A 17533-nucleotide genomic window follows, 5' to 3' on the forward strand; every position below is an offset into this window, starting at 1 on the left:
CAATCGAGAGAGAACGACATAAAATTGATTCAGGAACATGCGACTTCAGGGAGGATTCTATAGCATGGTTCGACGATCCATCACGACTTCCGGTCGTTCCTGATCGTGGTGGTGGTGATTTGGTATAGTTTCCGGGACTGGAGGTGGCGCTTCTCGTCCAGTTTCGTGCGACTCTGGACTAACTTGAGGTGCGAGTGGAGGAGGGGTTGGAAGAGATGCTTCAGGGTGCGACTGATTCGAGAACGGTACAGGAATTTGCGGAGGAGGGAACAATTCTTCTGAAGGATCGGAACGAGCGGCAAAAGAAGAGACACGAGTCAGAATCGACTCTTCTGTTCACAGCGGGGGCAGGGTCGTTCTGAGAACTTACTCTGCAGGTCGGGCAAGAACGGTTGAATCCGTTCGAACGTCGCGTCCCACAGCGCAGCTTGTTCGGGCGTTCTTGATTCGTCGAATGGTGGCAATAAGAATCCAGAAGCATTCATGACGAGCAGGACGTTCTTGAGCAGTTCCGGAACGGCTTCATACTGTTCCCAGATCAGCGAGCGAATGTCAGCCAAATGGACCATGGTGGAATTGAAACGAAGCAATACAGGCGTATGCACGAACCATTTGATCTCTTCGACCACTGTGCATGAATCGATCTTGGTACCCGAGAATCTTGAGCCAAAGGTCCGTCAAGTTCTTGATCCCTTTCCGCGCTTGCAGTTGTCCGAGGTACTGCAAGAAGATCTTGCACAACAACGCCGATGCCCTCAAACGCGTTTCTCCCATGCCTTCGGGGTCTCTCCGGAAAATGGTAGGTTTGAGCAATTCCTCGAGCAACGGGAAGAAGATGCGAGTGAAGATGATTGTCAAGTCGACGTCGTGATTCTCGAGGATTTCGGGTGCGAGCAACGTTCGTTGCAGGCTGCTGATCGCGGTTTGTCGAAGTTCTCGTGCAGGAGCGAGGCACAGTTGAGCGTTCGCAGAGAGGAGCGGGATCCAGGCAGCTTCCCAAGCTGTTTCAATTGTACAGACTCACGCCTCAGTGAAATGACGAATCGAAAGCGAAGAAGGGAAACATACCACGGGCGGGAGAGAGCGCAGACGACGAAATTAGACGAGGAATCGAAGTTTGCACGTCGCGCAAAACATCGACAATCTGCAGGCCTCGTTGTAGCGAGACCTCGTCACTGTGGATCACAGGAGCCGAAGCGTCAGAAGCTTGCACGAGTTTGGTTCCGAAAAAAACTGTCGCAGACCCCATACACTCACTTGGGTCGTTCCGCTTGTTGTCCGTTCGGGCTTGTCGGTGGGAAGCTCGCAAAAGTACCCAAGACTTGCAAGAACGCGACATAGTTTTCCGACTGCAACCCTGCCTTCAATTGACCCGCTGCGAGTTGTTTGAGGAGTTCGAGCGAGACCTTGGCTGCAGCGTCTTGCTGAGCCGTCACCGAGAACAAAGCAAACACGAGGTTCCATTCGGTGGGTGACCTGCGGTGGTGGAAGAAGGTACCGATGAGCGAAAAGCGGGGGGAAGTAAAACAGGAGGAGAAAATGAGTACGTACTGGATTCGCTCCGAGTTCTCGACAAACAGTCGTGACAGTCCAGCCATGAGAGGTTCTGCCACCGTCGCAAGTACGGGAGCCGACAATGATCTCAACGTGTCGAGCGCGAGGAAAGTCGAGTCTCGCAATTCATCAACCTTGATCACCTCGGCGAGTAACCGAAGGAGAGATGCCACGACGCGCTCGTTGAACAAACTGCTAAACGAATTGGCCGAGGCGAGGAGTCTTGACAAGAAATCGAACGTGGTGGGCCTGAACATCATTTCGCTCGCAAATGCGTCAGCTCTCCGTTCGAGGAATCTGACCAGCGAACGTCGGCAGACCAAAGTTCAGTCAACCCTTCTTGCGATCGGCTGACGACGCTCGTAATGATTTCGAGCACAAGCACCGCGCAAGGATCGTAAGGCAACTGGTTTCGATTCGCCCCGAGACTGATCTGGGGTGAAGTCGGTGCTGAGTTCGTGGATCCGGATCCGGTTCGTAACCGTTCGACTGTTAATCGCTGCTCAATCTCGATCAAGGCTTGCAAAGGAGCTACGAGATCTGACCCTTTCAAGTCGCTGAGGACGGAAGGAGATTTCAGCGCTTTCCCGTCTCGCAAGGCCCCGAGTGAGGGGGACATGAGTGCTTACAAGATCTGCGAATAGAGTTCGTCGACTCGACACGAAGCGACCGTATCGACCGCAGACAGGGTCGTCTCGATATCGTTGTCGGTAAAGTTGGTCGGAGTTGAATCCCCGTTGGAACCGTAAGGCGAGAGCAAGTATGACGAGAGGGTCGAGAGGAGTCCTCCGTCGCCTCTCCGATCTTCTCGCAAGGCCGGCGTCGACTTGGGTTTGAGCGGGATCGCAGATGTTCCCGAAAGGAAATCTTCCATCATGGTGAGAGAAGGCGGCAGGAGCGAGTGGATGAAGAGAGTTTGGTAGATTTCGAAGATCGGAGTCCATCCTTCTCGAATGAAAGCACCATTGTTGTTGGCAACGGTGAAGAGGACGACCGCTGCGAGTTGAGCCTTGACGTTCATTCCAAACCGAACCGCGAGTGGGCTGACCGTCAACTTGTGTCCCTCGACGTCGACGACCGGGAAATTGCCAACGTCATTGAGGTTCGACACGGTCGAAGGAGATGTGAGGCCGGTCACGCGCGCGAGTGCGAGGATCAGGAAATCAAACACTTCCGACATGCCAAACCGAGCGGCGAGCGCTGCGCAATGATTGAGCCCTCCAATCGCTTGCTGCACCATGTAGTCGTCCGAGAAGCTTGAGAACGCGTACGAGAGAGCGGACAGGACCGGTTTCCAGCACACGGCAAACATGCCTCGATCAAACACGTTGGTCGGGTTGTGAGAGTACAGACCTGAAAGCGACATGGAACAGAGTGAGTCATCGATACGAGTCGCGCGGAGGATAGGAGGCAGGAGAGCGCACCTGAGCGTCGGCTACGTCTCAAGAGTTCCTTCCAGCCGTACTCGAACCCGACCGAGTTTTGGTGTTCTTCCGGTAGGACGATCTCACGCTTCCTGATCGACTCGTAAATTGCGCGCTATAGCAGGAAACGGATGAGCGAACGAGAATTCCAGTGCAGGGCAGAATATGGGCAAAAGATCCTTACGAGATACTCGGGATCGAAATCGGAATTGTCATTGACGCCTCTCAAGTTGCGCGAGTACGCCGCGAGATCCATCCGTTTGCGAACTTGCGGGTTGTGTGCATCCGTGTTGAGCATGATGACCGAGTACGACAAAACGTATGTCGCATCTTGCGACTTGATCTCGGCTACAGTATGTCACGTTGGAAGCTCAGTGATATGATGCATGGACGGTTCGAGGAAGGTTTGCTCACGCGGATTCGTCGCAAAGTAGACCTCGGCAAACGTTTCAGTGATTCGATTGATCTGTTGAGATTCTCCAGGTAGTCGGAACGCTTCGAGCAACTCGCGCATGGCATCGCAGATGATTTTCTATTGAACGAGCCAAACTTCAGCACACCAATCTCCTTGCCCGGGTTTGAAGAGGGGAAAGAGAGAGAGAGAGAGTAAAAACTGACGCCACTAAAGTCCATCGATTGCATGAACGATTTGAGCACGTCGAGTTGATCAGGTCTCGAGATGAAATCCCCGAGCAACTTTTTATCGAGTTTCGGAGTCGTCTTGAGGAACTTCGCAAGACTCGCAGGATCTTGCGTCGAGATGATCCCGTGTTCTTCGAGGTACTTGAGGCCGACTTTCGGTTTCAAGTTGAATGCTGCGGCGCCTTCGAGCAGGACTCGTTTGTTTGCTTTCGAGTTTGAAACGTCTTCAGCAAGCGTAGGAGACAGGCTCGGGTCGGCAGGCTGAGAGATGCTCGAGAGTCAGCGATCACTGCGGTAGTGCAATCACGTCGGCGGAAAGGATCATCACCTCGTCAACACGAGCGGCCATCTGACTCATGAGCTCGAGAAGCGCTTCGAGACACAGGAACTGGAACGAATCTTGGTAGTACGGCGACGTGTTGCTCGAAGGGTATACGCCCTGCATTGCGCGGCATCACGATATTTCAGTCGGTTAGTAGCATTAGCATACTGGGGTGTGTAAAGCGACGTACGCGACTGAGGAACTTGACAAGTCGTTCAAACAAGTCTTCTCCATCGACGTTCGAGTCGTAGTTGACCCACAAGTCGACCAACGAGTGTTTGCCCCTCGCAAAGTGACTCAAGATCTCGAGCATCAACTCGCGCGTCTCGGCGCTCGGACCCGCCTTGTCCCCTGCCCCTGCACGTTCTCGTTCTCGACTCGAAGGCGTCGAGGGTCGTTGATCTTGTTCTCCTTTCTCGTCCTTGAGCCAGGTTGAACGGTCAAGGGCTGTTTCGACTTCGGCTTTCGATCGAGTTCCAGGAGTGATCGAAGGTGGTAGGATGAGTCGATCGAGCAGGAACGAGAGGAAGAGTTCTTGTTGCAGTTTGAGGTGCGGTCGCATCGTGTCGAAAATATTGGTGATCACTCGCAGCGAGAACGAGAGCAATTGAGGATTGTCGGATCGTGCGAGCTGCGAGCGTGATTCACAAGGTCTATGAGTTCACGCAGAGCCAAGAGGAGAGTCAGGCCGAATGAAGTGAAATGCACCTGGAAGAGGTGCTTGCACAGATGGTCAGCCACCATGAGCCGCAAAGCCGGGAATTCACCCATACTCTTGCCTCCGACTTCGAACGCAATGTTGAGGAGGCCGAGCGCCATGAGTCGCATCGAATCGGTGTGTTGTTGGTCGTGCGGGTTGAGCAACGAGATGAGCACGCGCAAGAGTTCCTGGATCGAAGCGAGTCCGAACGGGACAATGTCGATCTCGAAGTCGTCTGCACGAGAGACTTTGTCGGCTTCTTGCTCGAGTCGCTCAATAACGTGATCGTCAAGCACTTCAGAATTGGCATTGGGCGGTTTTTGCACCCCGTCAGCTCCTGCAGCCGGAATCTGTCCACTGCGAGGATCGGGAGCCGACATCCTGATTCCATGTAGTGCCGCATCGGGGTCGTGTTCCGAAAGCGAAACGGAAGACGAAGCCAATTCGGGGTGATCGACACTGGCTTCGAGCGGTTCGGGTTCGAGGTGTCTCAGTCTCGAGAAGCACGCAGCGACCATGGCTTGCATCGTCCGTTCGGCCGATCGTCGGAGCATTTCTTTCGTAGGCAACCGAGTCTAGTCAGTGTTTGCGGTACGGGATGTACGAAGCAGGTATGGACGTACCGCTGAGCCTCATCTGACAACACATGCTCAACCCCGTTTCCATCATCTCGCACACACTCTCGTCACTGAGCACATGCGCGAGGGTCCCAGTGAGACAGTTTCGCAACACGTCGAGGATCTTGAGGAGGACGATCTCGTCCGACACGGAATCGCTCGCTTCAAACTTGCAGTGGGTCGCGGCGGTCGAAAGGTGGGCCATCGCGAGTGCAAGGTTCGGCGAAGTCCGAGACAAGATCGAGTAGGTCAGGAACTTGTCGATCGAGGACAACGCGGTTGCAGTGATCGGTCCCGAAGTCTCGGGCGAGCGGATCACTTCGAGGAACGGATGCAAGAGTGCGACGGCGTCGAGTTGTGCGGGTGGTTCAAGCTCGCGGAGTCGCATCTTGAGTTCCATGAAGCCGCTCATGAGACTCGTTGCGGTGTGAGTCCTGCCCGTTCTCGAGTCGGGGTCGTCGTCGTACTCTTGTGCTCGTGAGCGGGCGCTGGCACCGGGAGCGATGCCAAGGTGACCGGCGGCGATCGTGTACGATTGGGCGGCGTACGAGCTCGAGGCCCAGCGCTGGTTCTTGCGCATGGCGGATGTGACGGCGAGGATCTCGGCATGGATCAGGTTCGCCAGCTGGAGACGAGAGAGGAGTCAGTCAACACGTTCGACGGGCGTCCGGGTACGGGTGGGGTAGAGCATTGCGCACGGGGACTTCGACTGCGAAAGGCTGAGCATGGTCGAATGTCGCTGGCGGCCGCTCGAGGGTCACGGCGGGAGCCGACGCGGGGTCGAGCGACATGACGACGGGCGCGCGTGGAGTAGTCGAGTCGTGTCCGTGTCTGTGCGAGGCCGCGCCTACCAAACTCTCGCCGATCCTGATCGTCGTGTTGCTCTCGAAGCCGGCGTGGATGCGGTTTGGATCGAGAGAGCCGTCGCAAGACGTCGCAACAACTTGGCCTTTACTCATTGCTCCCGTTGCGCTCACTCGACCCGCCAGAGTAACCCCCGGGTCTCGCACAATGCCCTAGCCGTCGATCTGGTGCTTCAGAGTAGTCCCCAAGTTGCGCACTCGACGAGCCGAGACACCTGTCCAACATCGCATATGTCCAATATCGCAAGTGGGGGCAACGACATGGAACGTCCTCCCGCGCCAGAACGGCCACCGTACCGCAAGGTGCTGTACCTGCGTCAGCCGTACCCGGACAACTGGGTCGACCCTTCGTTCCTACAGGACCTCGAGCGCAACTGTACGCTTCGACCCCTTTTCTCCGTTCAACGCCCCGCTCTGACCCGCTCGACTTGCAGTGCATGCTCATGCGGCATCGTTACCTCCTCTCCTGCGTCAGACTCTGCCGGTGACGCAACATCTCGCGTGCACTTTCATCGTGGTTGCCGTCTTTGTCCGCCTTTCGACCGGCACCTTGTCCTCGACCACTCTCCTCTCGCTGTGTCTCGTTCTCGGGATAATCTTTAGGCTGTGGACCCGACTCGCGACTCGAACCAACGAACCTGACCGCACTGCGGACCCTGAAGTCATCTCGACCCCGTTGATCCCCTTGTTCGCACTGTACCTCTTGTCTCCGGCCCTTAAGACGTTGACCCGTTCCACCACGTCCGATTCAATCTGGGCGTTGAGTGGCACTCTGTTCGCAATCAACCTCGTCTTTGCCGACTGTCGCGCGATCCCTACCGAAACTTGTCTCGATTGGAAACGCATCGTCCCGTTCTCGACTCGTAACCGAATCGTCACCGCCTCTTCCGAAACTCGACCTCGTCGACTCGTACCAAGAGCTCCACTCCCTTCGACTTTGTCCCTGACCGCCGCCTTGTCCGGTACGACTGTCCTCGCTTCTCGACTCGATCAAAACCGTTGCGTATTCTCCCTCCTCTTGTTCTCGACGTTGTGGTTCGGTCCATTCCCAACTTTGCGTTCAACTTTGACGTTGAGACCTACTTTGGTCTTGACTTGGATCCTCGTCTCGATCGCGCTCGTGAGTCTCAACAGTCTCGATCACGGTACGACCATCTTGTCGATCGCGGCAACAACGTTGCTTGGATCATCTATCGTCGCTCCACTCATTCGAGGGTCTTTGATCGTTCGGTACAAAGACACGATTCGTGGACCTTGGGATCAAGCAGTACCTCGACTGTAAAAAACTAGATTCGCTTTAATGATTATTTGCATTGCATTGTTTACTTCTTGTTTCGTTGTTGTTGTTGCTGTTCGAGTTTCTGAGCGACTCCTCCTTGCATCCCTTCCTGCAAGTACTCGTACACGACACTGAAATCTTTCGCAGCAAACTCTTCGTGGTTTGACAATTTGTTGTACAACGTCGAAGTGAGCGATCCGACCGGTAACGGTACGCCAGCATCCTTTGAAGCCGATAGCGCAAGTTTGAGATCTAAAGTTCAGATTGTCCCATCAGTAGATCGACAAAGTTTGTTTCGTCAGTTTCGTTCGTCGAACACCGTCTTGTCACGCTGAGAAAGAGAATATCACCTTTCGCCATCAGTTTCGACAAGAACCTATAGCGGAATCGAATATACAAATCAGTGTCAAGCGATGAACGTGAGGAAAAGCAAGACTCGAATTTACCCGCCCGTGTATCCTCGATCGGCTGGGGTCGGAGCGTGGGGAAGAGCTCCAGGAGCAGGGTTGTTCACTTCGGAAGACCAACACTTGCCCGTCTAGAATTCGTACTTGGCAAGACTCAGCAACTCGTGCTCACGAAGAGACAGATCAGAGGAGGCAAAACGCTTACCGAAGTGTTCAAGATGGACGCGAGCAAGTCGGGGGAGATTCCGAGCGCTTTCCCAAGCAACATGGCCTCGCTGTCGTAGCGACCCGCGGATGTCAGAATTCGGTGAACCCGCCAGTTTCTACTTTATTAAGGAAACTTACGCAGTACCAGCCATCGAGATTCCGAGCAGCAAGCTTTAGACGGGTAAAATTTGCGAGTCAGTTTGAGACGCCTGGTGCAAGAAGCAGAGAAGGCCTCACTTGTTACAGATCTTGGCCGCACTGTGAGAAATAGATTCTCAGTATGTACATCTCGTGTCGCAATAGATTTGGAGCATGTTGTGTTCCTTACAGTCCGTTTCCAGAGTCTCCACAGTGGATGTGACGACTACCCATTCGCGCGAGATGCGGCTGGGCACGCTCGAATCTACACACCAAAGGAGAGAATCAGTTTCACTAAATGGTTATTTCCCGCTGCGAGGATAACCCACGCTGCCGTCGGACCTCCGACCATGAAGCTCAGAGTACCCTTCTCTGCGCCTACCACGCCACCGCTGACAGGGGCATCGACCATTTCGGCCCCAATGCTCCTCATCTCGTTCGCGACCTCCTTCGCGACGGCCTGATCGAGCGTCGTGCAATCGACAAAGAGGGTCTCGTTCCGTTTGTCGTCACTCAACCCTTCGAGTCCTTCCTTGAGTCCGTTCTCGCCAAGGTACACTTCCTCGACTTGAGGACTCGACGGCAACATGGTAAAGATCGTACTCGCGAGTCGAACGACGCCTGCCGGAGACGATGCAGGGAGGACGTCTCGACCGGCGTACGCACGAGTGTGTTCGGTCAGGAACTTGTTGGACGCTTCCGGGAACGCATCGTACACGACGAACGCCGGTCGAGGTTTGTCCGGTTCGTAGTTGTACACTCCCGATTGACCCGCGAACGTCTTGTTGAGCAAGTTGGCCGCCATGCCTCGGCCCATTGCGCTGGTCAACGAGACCAAGTCGGAGAAATCAGATGAGGTGGGGGGAAGAATCGGATGACAGGCAAGGGAACGTACCCGAGACCGATAAAGCCGATCGTCGTGCTCCGGTTGTAGTTGCGCACTATCCGAGTTGGCAGCATTTCGTTTTTATGAGAGGCGAGGGTGAAGAGACCGGTAAGAGTGGAGAGAGCAAAAGGAGCCCCTGCCGGCCGGTTCTCTCGGCGCGCATCGCTTTGCCGACGACTCTCTTGCGGAGAAAATTGTCGAATTTCTCCCCAAGTCTGCGGTATCGTAGTGCAGTTCCTGGTCACGTGAGCTGCTGCATCGGTATAGCTTGGATTTTGCGCTCGAGTCTCTTTCCAGCTGCCGGCCGTCCGGTCGGGGTTCGCTTCCACCTTGTAGACCTTCGCTTCTACATTCAAGGATCACAGTCCAGTGCGCGGGGTCGAGCACGACCGAGAAAGCGAAGGACCTGACAACTTGGACATGTCCCGGCTCAGCGTCTGTAGCTTCGGGTTCGGTCCACACGGAGCATTCTCGTCGCTTGTCCCAAGGGCTGCTACCGAAAAGCTGTGAGCCTTCTACAATATTGCAGCTGTAGCGCGTAGGTGATAGTCAGGTGTGGAAAAGCACTGGCGCTTCGTCCTCGGTAAACGAAAGGTTCGCCACCCAATCATAGCGCATAGCCCTGCCGTTAAGCTTGTTTGATGACGGCCAAAGACACAAGCGTGAGTACAGTGTACTTGTCTCCCAATTGCCGAAAAGCTCTCTACTGGTATACCGGTTTGTAGGTGCCTAACGAGGTACATTGAGTGGCGCCAATCCCAAAAACTGTGGGACGAGCTCGCTCTTCGAATAGCTTCAACTGACCATCCGACTCTCTTCATGGCATACAGTTGTCGGGTGCAGGATGACAAGGTTCCACCGAATCGACGCGGGTGTATGAGCTATAGGCCAATGCTAGTGCTCGTTTTGATTCTCACGGACACGGGGAATTTCGACGTTCCGCACTCAATTCCCAACCGTGAGGAAATATTCGTCTTGAAAAGGCTTACTTTGGAAAAAAAATCCGCGTCGTGAACAGAGCCGTCGGTCGCTGCAGCTGCGAGGCGCCGGCTCTCGTCCGCAGCTCTCTTTTGTACGCTTGCACGACTTTGTCAAACTCGACACGCCTGCCGACGCGGTCCTCACCCAAATTCAACGTCCACTACCGCTGGAATAGCCACGCGCTTGTGCCGACCTTTGAGACGCCGAGAAGGAACCATCAACCGTGAACCCCTGAAATTCGAAGAACATGACGAGCACAGTTCAGGGCATGTGGAACAAGTTGTCGGGATCAGAGACTGCCATGGTGGTCGACAACATGACTGATCAGGTAAGAGAAATTCGAACAACTCGCGAGGGAGGGCTCGTCCTTGATGAAGCCGCTACGAAACGCGTGTTGAATGAAGAGAATGCCCTCGACGCTCCCTAGGAACGGGATTGAAAACGCGCTCTTGTTGGACACTACGTGTCTGTTGGGGCGTCATCGTCTCGGGCGGGCCGCTGTTCGGGTTTGATAAAGGATCAGAGGGGGCAGTGCTAACAATTCGCTCGAATGGGCATGCCTGACCCGATAGGACAGCTCGGCGTTCAAGTTTTTGAACTTGTCGAGGACAGAGCGGCTGTGGGCGTTCGGCTGCTGGTGAGACTAGGCAATTTCCCGGAGCGAGGGCCCTTTGGTGCACGTGATCCGCTCACTTTGTTGCTTGAACAGCGTCGTTGGAGGCTGTATCCTATCGGTTCTTGGTTCGATCCTATTCGTGGTGAGTTGTCTACGGTCAATGATGTAGCCCAGGCGAAACTAAAGAACCTTGCCGTACAGCTTGGTCAAACCGTTCTTTTCGCCCGTGAGCAAAATCAACCTGTTTACTTCGAGCAGGCAGTGTGCTCACCCGTTTTCCCATGGACCTGTCCTGTCAGTATTCTACGTCTTTGGTGTGATCATCTCGCTCGTGGGTTCGGGGTTCCTGTGGGGGGTGAGTTGCACGTCTCGTTAGCTTTCCGACACAGCTGCAGTAGCCTGACTTTTTGCTTCCCTCTCGTGTATCTTGTCATGCCCAGTTCAAGAAACAGGCAAAAGCAATGTGGGACCCAGTGCGGCGTTATGCGGTGGCAGTCATGTTTCTCTTTATCGCGCTCACGTTCGTGTTTGCGTTTGCGGTTCCGATCGAGTACGTAACACTCGAGAAATTACTGCTCGACACCTTTTGATCAGAATGAAGCTGACGAGTGAACATTCTTCGTTCGACAGTCCACTCGTGATCATCTGCGCAATCTGCACCTACTTTGCCGTGTTTTGGTACTGCCTGTCGTACATCCCCTTTGCGCGCGATTTCGTCAGGCGAATCTTTGGACTCTAGAGCAACACAGTTATTTGTCACCAGATTCATGAGGCTGCTATTCGCGCTTGGAGTCGTACTGCCTCGAGTCGCGAGGAAGGATTGGGAACCAGGCGGCGGTCGTTTCGGCATCGGAAAACGGACCTATGGGCCTCCTCTCCTTGATGGGACGAGTGGTACCGAGATGGCGCTGGGCAGCGAAAGCGTCCGGTTCAAGGTCGAGATGGTTGGGCGTGGCGTTTGCGCGCTCGGACCTGCATCCGTGATCGATTCCAGATCGTGTTCGGATTGAGAGTCCCCTTGCTGAAAGCGCTGTAGAAACCCGTCGATGGTTCATTCGTAGCAGTGCCGCTCCGCTCTATGAGTCGACGCGGTGCAATGCCATCGATCCCGAGGCTCTGAGCTAAACTTGCTCCAGCGTCAATGCGTTCAACAGCTCTCAGTACCCCGAGCCATCTGTGTGACAAGTTGACTCATATTGGAATGCATGACAGAGTGGCTCTATAGAGAGCGCGAGCCCGATTGAGAGGATCGCGGCGAAAGTGAGCCTGACGGGATTGATCGCAACGTTGATTGGCAGGCGGGCCGCTGTGAGACTCAGATCGAGCCTGTCCTCGCCCGTCTCTGCTCCGCCCCTCCCCACCCCTCGACGCACTCAGGACTCGCGATGGCATCCCCGATCGTTCGCAAGGCTATCAACTTGGCGCCGACGTCGTTCGTGCGCGCGTCGGGCGTGCCGCTCGCTCGCGGCTTGACGGCGAACCCTCCCGCCGGTGAGGCTCATTCCCACGGTCACGGTCACGGACACGAGTCGGTCGGCAGGACCGACTACGAGTCGACCCCAAAGTGGGCCGTCCAGCACGCCGTCGGCCCGTACGGGGTCTCGCTCAGGTCCAAGGTCAACGGTGAGTTGCAACCCTCGCTCGCCGCACGCGGTACCGACCCTCGCGCGCCGGACCAGGTGCACACAGTAGATCCTGGTTGCACGAAGGGGCGTTCCGGCGCGGTCGCGAGGGTCGCACTCTCGCCTGATTGGCCACCTGCTCGGGAAATCACAAATCTGGGGACACCGCCCGAATCCCGCGCGCGCTCGTCTCGCGTCGATCGTCACAAGCAAGGACCCTTGTGCAGGTGACGGATGTACTGATATCTCGAACGATTGCGCAGTTTCGCCCCGTGGTGTCTCGTCGCCTCGATTCGTCTCGACCTCGGCCGTCGCGCAGTCGGCCGCTTCGTCCGTTCCCGACTACTCCAAGTACACCAAGGGTACCGACTCGGATGCGAACCGTGCCTTCTCGTACTTCATGGTCGGATCGATGGGTCTCGTGACCGCCGCTGGTGCCAAGTCGACCGTGACCGACTTTTTGCAAAACATGTCGGCTTCGTCCGATGTCCTCGCCTTGGCCAAGGTCGAGGTTGACCTCAGCGCGATCCCCGAAGGCAAGAACGTCATCATCAAGGCAAGTCTCGCGATCTTCCCAATCTGCCCAAAAAATAACAGGGATTCTAACTCGGTTTTGTCCTTGGGGAAAAAACAGTGGCGTGGAAAGCCCGTCTTCATCCGTCACCGAACCCAGGGAGAGATTGACGAGGCGAACCAAGTTGACGTCAAGTCGCTTCGTGACCCCCAGACCGATGCCGACCGTGTGAAGAAGCCCGAGTGGTACGTCTTTCTTGCGTTTTCCCATTCACACGTGCGCTTGAGCTTACTCCTCTTGGTTCATGTCGTCCAGGCTCGTTATGCTTGGTGTCTGGTGAGTATGATTCGGTCGCGACGGGTTAGCGCTCGTCCTGCATGACTGACGATCTGGGCACCTCCTAGCACTCACCTCGGATGTGTGCCAATCGGAGAGGCTGGTGACTACGGAGGATGGTGTAAGTGACGACATTCTCTTCTCGTACTTGCACAAAGCTGACCTTGTTTGTATCGACCCTTTGCAGACTGCCCGTGTCACGGGTGAGTTTTCGAATGTCTATTATGCATCGATCGATCGATACCTCGTTCCCGACTATACATGCGACATGTTAACTGACCGAGTCTCCCTTTGCCATGTCCATTCTAATTCCAGATCTCACTACGACATCTGTACGCACCCTTTGATCCGCTCGTCCCCTCTTGATTATGTACTGACCTTTTCCCTGTTCTCCTGCCCGGTTATCGTCGATACCTTCTTTTCGTTCGCCTTGATCGTCATCGCAATCGCTACACCTGTTCAGCTGGTCGTGCCCGCCGAGGTCCCGCTCCTCTCAACCTCGAAGTCAGTCTCCCTCCTCCGATCTTTCCAGAGTCCATCGTTAGGACATGTCGCTGACGCTCGAGTCGTGTTTGTTCTGCAGATTCCCGAATACGAGTTCGAGAACGACGAGACTTCCAAGCTCATCATCGGATAAAACTCGATCCCTTGTTTTGCAGTGATCGATCCAACCCCCTTTCAAAATCCCTGAAATCGAGTTTGGGAGTGTAGAGAAGCGAGAAACTATTGGTGGAAGATTTTGGTTGAGAAATCGGGGTTTCGATTGTCGAAATTCTCTCTCTACTGTCTTTCCAAAGTTTCTCGACGATTGTTCCTTTTTTCCTTTTTTCCTTCCCACCTTCCTCCTATTGTCATCTCCGACCCTCTTTTCTTTTACTTTCAATCTTGCAAATGGCTGTTTCTTTTAGATCAACCAGGCCCGGAGCGAGATTGAGAGGTGAGAGGTTTGTACACTCGAACAAGTCGCTAGTTGATTGCCGACATGGTGTTCATCGTAATGCGGGACCACGACGACGCGAGGGCGGACAGCCTACGTCGGTTTACCAATGCAAGTTCCGAAGAGGTCCGCGGATCCGGACATCTGAACAGGCCAGGGAAAAAGACTGAACGGGGCCTGAGCTTCGGCACTGATCCTTCTACCTCTCTCACTTCTCTCTCTCGAGACTTCACCTCACACTGTAGCAACCTATTCCTCTGTGAACAACGCTCTCGAAAGCCCCGAATCGAGAATCGACGAGAATGCCTTGTTGTGGTCGAACCAGTTCCGCCACTGGAGTCTTGATCTCGAGTCTCACAGTCTTGATGATTTCACTCTTGTACGGGATCTACGAGTTGTTCGGATTGATCTACTGCAAGTCCTCGCTCTTCTCTCTCGGGCTTGTTATTTAGCTGACCTCGAACCGTTGTCACATTGCTCGATTCTTTGGGGACGCTTTTCGTGGTTTTGGTGGGAATTCTGTCTGGCAACAGTCTTTGTGTTTGATTGGTTGTCCTGGTTCTCGTTCGCGACGGGGTTCGTGAGCGTGTTTTCCGCAACGCTTGCTCTCGTCGGGAGACTTCGACAAGATCGACAAACCCTGACTTGGGCATTCATCGCTTCGAACGCAAGTCTCTCTCTTTTCCTTCCATGCCGGACGACTACAAGTTCGTTGACCTTTCTCTCGAAAAAGTAGGTTTCGATGGCCGGGGCGACCATCATGACTTCGTTCCTAATCCAAGCTCAAGTTTCTTCCTCGACTCGAGAAACTTTTTTACTCTCCATCATTCGAGTGAGCAAAACCCCATCCCATCAATTCCTCTTGATTCATTCTTTGCAAAGAAAATAGCCAAACACTCAGAAAGCGTTTGAATCGTATACAGATTTCATCCATGTATCTCGGGTTCGTATTGATCCCACTCTCGTGGATGGCCTACGAAATCCGAGAATTCCTCGTCTTGATCATCCACGACCACGATTCGAAAGCGATCACAAACCGAATGCAACGAGATGTCGAAATGGATCGAGAAGTGAGAAGAGTTTTGACACAGCATGAAGAGAGGGCGGGGTTTCGAGGACAAGATAGATCAATGACAAGTCGAGAGAGCCATAGTGGGTAATTTGAGCGGGACAAGGGTTGGAACTTTCGTCCGCAACGATAGAAACGAGTTAAGCCTTTTTGCAAGACGGGATGGAAACAGGTAGCGGCTGTGGAAACAATGATCCTATACGGTTCTATTCCAGAGGGTGTATTCAAATCCGAGGAAACAAGGAGACAAAGACAAGGTATACAGGCTACAACGAGAGAGACACTGTGTATAAATGGAATGCGGAATAGTCTAAAAAAAACGAAAGAGTGTTGGGAGGGGTTGTTTCCCCGAGAAACTTTTCTTTAGGCGGCCATGTACGAGATGGGTCGTACAGGTCCTTTCGGACCGAACCAAGTACCTTTGACGTACGAGTTCCAGTACACCCACGGGAACACGTCCTTCTTGAGGTAGTAGAACAACGAGTTCGGTTTGTCCTGAGAACCGAGGTACGGTGCAAACGTCTCTTGGGGTACACCTCCATACTTGAACTCGGCGAGCCTAGAATCAATCAAAGATGGGATTCATCAGCGATCTCTTTTCCCTGATGCGTGTCGAGAAAACGAGGGGGTTTCAGAACGTACATGAGTTCGTTGTGACCCGTCAACAAAGGACACGAAGCGTAGCCGTCATATTTGGCAGGCAAGTCGGATTGTTTGACTCCATCCATCGTCGCGCGCAAGTTGTCAACGAGCACCGGAGCTTGGGAAGTGATTGCGGCAGCGGTTTTCGAGTTGGGCATGGACGAAGCGTCTCCGAGGGAGAAAATGTTGGCAAACTTGGTCGATTGGGTCGTAGCCGGATCCACCGCGACCCATCCAGCGGCATCAGCTAACATTTTCCAGGACCAAAAAGTACGAAAAGTTAGCCGTGTGGTTTGAGAAACGAAAACGAAATGGGTTCTTGATTGACGTACCGAGGGGAGAGTTTTTGATGAAATCGGGAGCGGTTTGAGGAGGGACGACGTGCAAAAAGTCAAACTCGCGTTCAACCGTCTTCCCTTCTCCTGCCGAGAACTTTGCGACCCGGGTCTGGTTGTCGATCGAGATCAAGTTGTGGTTGAACAATCCTTCAACGTTGCGTTCTTGACGAAGCTTTTCGAGTGCAGCCGAATATTTCGGAACTCCAAACATCGCTTGAGTCATAGCGGATCGAGAACAGATCAGCGACAAGATTGTTAATGAAAAGAGAAGGAGGTACAGACGTACAAGGAGTGCCAGTGGCAAAGACGGGCGAGATCTGACCGCGAACTCCGTCCTTCTTCCACTGAGACTCGGCCTGCATGATACGCACATCTCGCGAATTGAGCATCGTGAGGGATTAGACGAGACAAGAAGAATGCGCTCACCATCCACAAGATCTTTTGAGGAGCTCCAGCGCACTTGATGATACCAGCGGGTTGCGTAAAGATCTAATTTCGGAGCGCACAGAATGAGCGTTTGGATATCCAATTGAAGAAGAGCAGGATTCTACGTACAGCGTTGCCTTGCTTGAAGTTTTGAATGTTTTTCCAAACCTTCTCGACCGAGTTGACCGAGTAGATGGACGAGACGGGACCGTTCGGTTCGGCCAGTCCTTGGTTCAATCCCTCGATCTTGTCGAAATCAATCTTGAGTCCAGGCGCAACAACCAAGAAGTCGTATCTGCAAGGGGCAAAGAAATGGCATGAGCTCCGACGAAGGTCCAGCTGGATCGAAGGAGATGAGGAACGCACGAAATGACATCTCCTTCGGCAGTTGTAACCTGGTTCTGTTCGGGTTGGAACGTCTCGACTGCCGAAGGAACGTGAGCGGTGCCTTCAGGAATCACGTCGGACATGGGTTTGTGCATCTTGGACAGAGGTTGCAGACCGGCTCCACTGTACCGAAACGAAGCGGGAAACTCATGTTTTTGTCAGTTTCAAGCGCGTCATTTATCGAGATCGCGTCTCAAGACTCACACAAGAGTCCATCCAGGTTGGTCTGGGTGAATTTTCAGAGCGAGCGAAAAAAGGAAAGTCAGTCGATGCAATGTCAATCACGCCACCGCTTTCCGCAACTTTCGCTTGTACGCGAACCGCGACGAGTACTCACAGTGATGGGTCTTGGCGGGTTCGACAATAGTGATGTCTTTGTCTCCGAGGGACCTTCCTTCTTGGTAGAACGCACGCTTGAGTTGAGCCGCGACGGTCGTACCCGCAGTGCCGCCTCCAACAACGACAATCTTGCTGTGAGTCGAAGCGTGACGGATACTCGTCGCGAGAGATCGTGCTTTGACGACTCGGGAGGTACGAGCTGCAAACATGGCTTTATCGGGAAAGGAAAACCGTTCGAGAGACGGAGAGATGAAAGTCGAATCGATGTTGAAGGAATCATTCGATGT

The 17533-nt window shown here is 53.9% G+C and overlaps 6 protein-coding genes across 6 annotated transcripts; 3 read left to right on the top strand and 3 right to left on the bottom strand.

The window, feature by feature from the left end:
- Positions 1–57: 57 nt before the first annotated feature.
- GEA2 (Arf family guanine nucleotide exchange factor GEA2) lies at positions 58–6218 on the bottom strand (the record flags this gene model as incomplete). The annotated part of the gene is made up of 17 exons (XM_076678400.1): positions 58–278; positions 371–527; positions 610–1001; positions 1069–1175; positions 1258–1476; positions 1552–1803; positions 1875–2111; positions 2184–2907; positions 2979–3093; positions 3163–3326; positions 3393–3510; positions 3597–3881; positions 3949–4059; positions 4133–4573; positions 4651–5198; positions 5266–5884; positions 5958–6218. The coding sequence occupies 17 exons, from the start codon at positions 6216–6218 to the stop codon at positions 58–60; spliced, it is 4971 nt and encodes a 1656-aa protein (XP_076534383.1).
- Positions 6219–6353: 135 nt separating this feature from the next.
- GPI2 (phosphatidylinositol N-acetylglucosaminyltransferase) lies at positions 6354–7404 on the top strand (the record flags this gene model as incomplete). The annotated part of the gene is made up of 2 exons (XM_076678401.1): positions 6354–6498; positions 6557–7404. The coding sequence occupies 2 exons, from the start codon at positions 6354–6356 to the stop codon at positions 7402–7404; spliced, it is 993 nt and encodes a 330-aa protein (XP_076534384.1).
- Positions 7405–7444: 40 nt separating this feature from the next.
- On the bottom strand, positions 7445–9113 carry JCM15063_000484 (uncharacterized protein; the record flags this gene model as incomplete). Its single annotated transcript, XM_076678402.1, has 9 exons — positions 7445–7653; positions 7752–7777; positions 7848–7939; positions 8014–8083; positions 8154–8186; positions 8253–8273; positions 8344–8418; positions 8483–8974; positions 9049–9113. 9 exons carry the CDS (start codon positions 9111–9113, stop codon positions 7445–7447), a joined length of 1083 nt encoding a protein of 360 aa, XP_076534385.1.
- Positions 9114–10267: 1154 nt separating this feature from the next.
- Positions 10268–11375, top strand: JCM15063_000485 (Got1/Sft2-like family vesicle transport protein; the record flags this gene model as incomplete). Its single annotated transcript, XM_076678403.1, has 7 exons — positions 10268–10348; positions 10593–10657; positions 10730–10778; positions 10838–10862; positions 10936–10991; positions 11077–11186; positions 11267–11375. The coding sequence occupies 7 exons, from the start codon at positions 10268–10270 to the stop codon at positions 11373–11375; spliced, it is 495 nt and encodes a 164-aa protein (XP_076534386.1).
- Positions 11376–12021: 646 nt separating this feature from the next.
- RIP1 (ubiquinol--cytochrome-c reductase catalytic subunit RIP1) lies at positions 12022–13745 on the top strand (the record flags this gene model as incomplete). The annotated part of the gene is made up of 9 exons (XM_076678404.1): positions 12022–12259; positions 12486–12814; positions 12893–13017; positions 13088–13108; positions 13177–13229; positions 13296–13311; positions 13424–13440; positions 13572–13612; positions 13692–13745. The coding sequence occupies 9 exons, from the start codon at positions 12022–12024 to the stop codon at positions 13743–13745; spliced, it is 894 nt and encodes a 297-aa protein (XP_076534387.1).
- A 1732-nt stretch (positions 13746–15477) lies between these two features.
- On the bottom strand, positions 15478–17455 carry JCM15063_000487 (FAD/NAD(P)-binding oxidoreductase; the record flags this gene model as incomplete). The annotated part of the gene is made up of 9 exons (XM_076678405.1): positions 15478–15673; positions 15757–16003; positions 16089–16307; positions 16381–16450; positions 16521–16583; positions 16650–16815; positions 16887–17030; positions 17112–17133; positions 17245–17455. 9 exons carry the CDS (start codon positions 17453–17455, stop codon positions 15478–15480), a joined length of 1338 nt encoding a protein of 445 aa, XP_076534388.1.
- Between the last annotated feature and the right edge of the window lie 78 nt (positions 17456–17533).

Source organism: Sporobolomyces koalae (assembly GCF_050403365.1).
Source record: "Sporobolomyces koalae JCM15063 DNA, S_koalae_JCM15063T_v1_ctg14, whole genome shotgun sequence".
In the NCBI taxonomy this organism is placed as follows: domain Eukaryota; kingdom Fungi; phylum Basidiomycota; class Microbotryomycetes; order Sporidiobolales; family Sporidiobolaceae; genus Sporobolomyces; species Sporobolomyces koalae.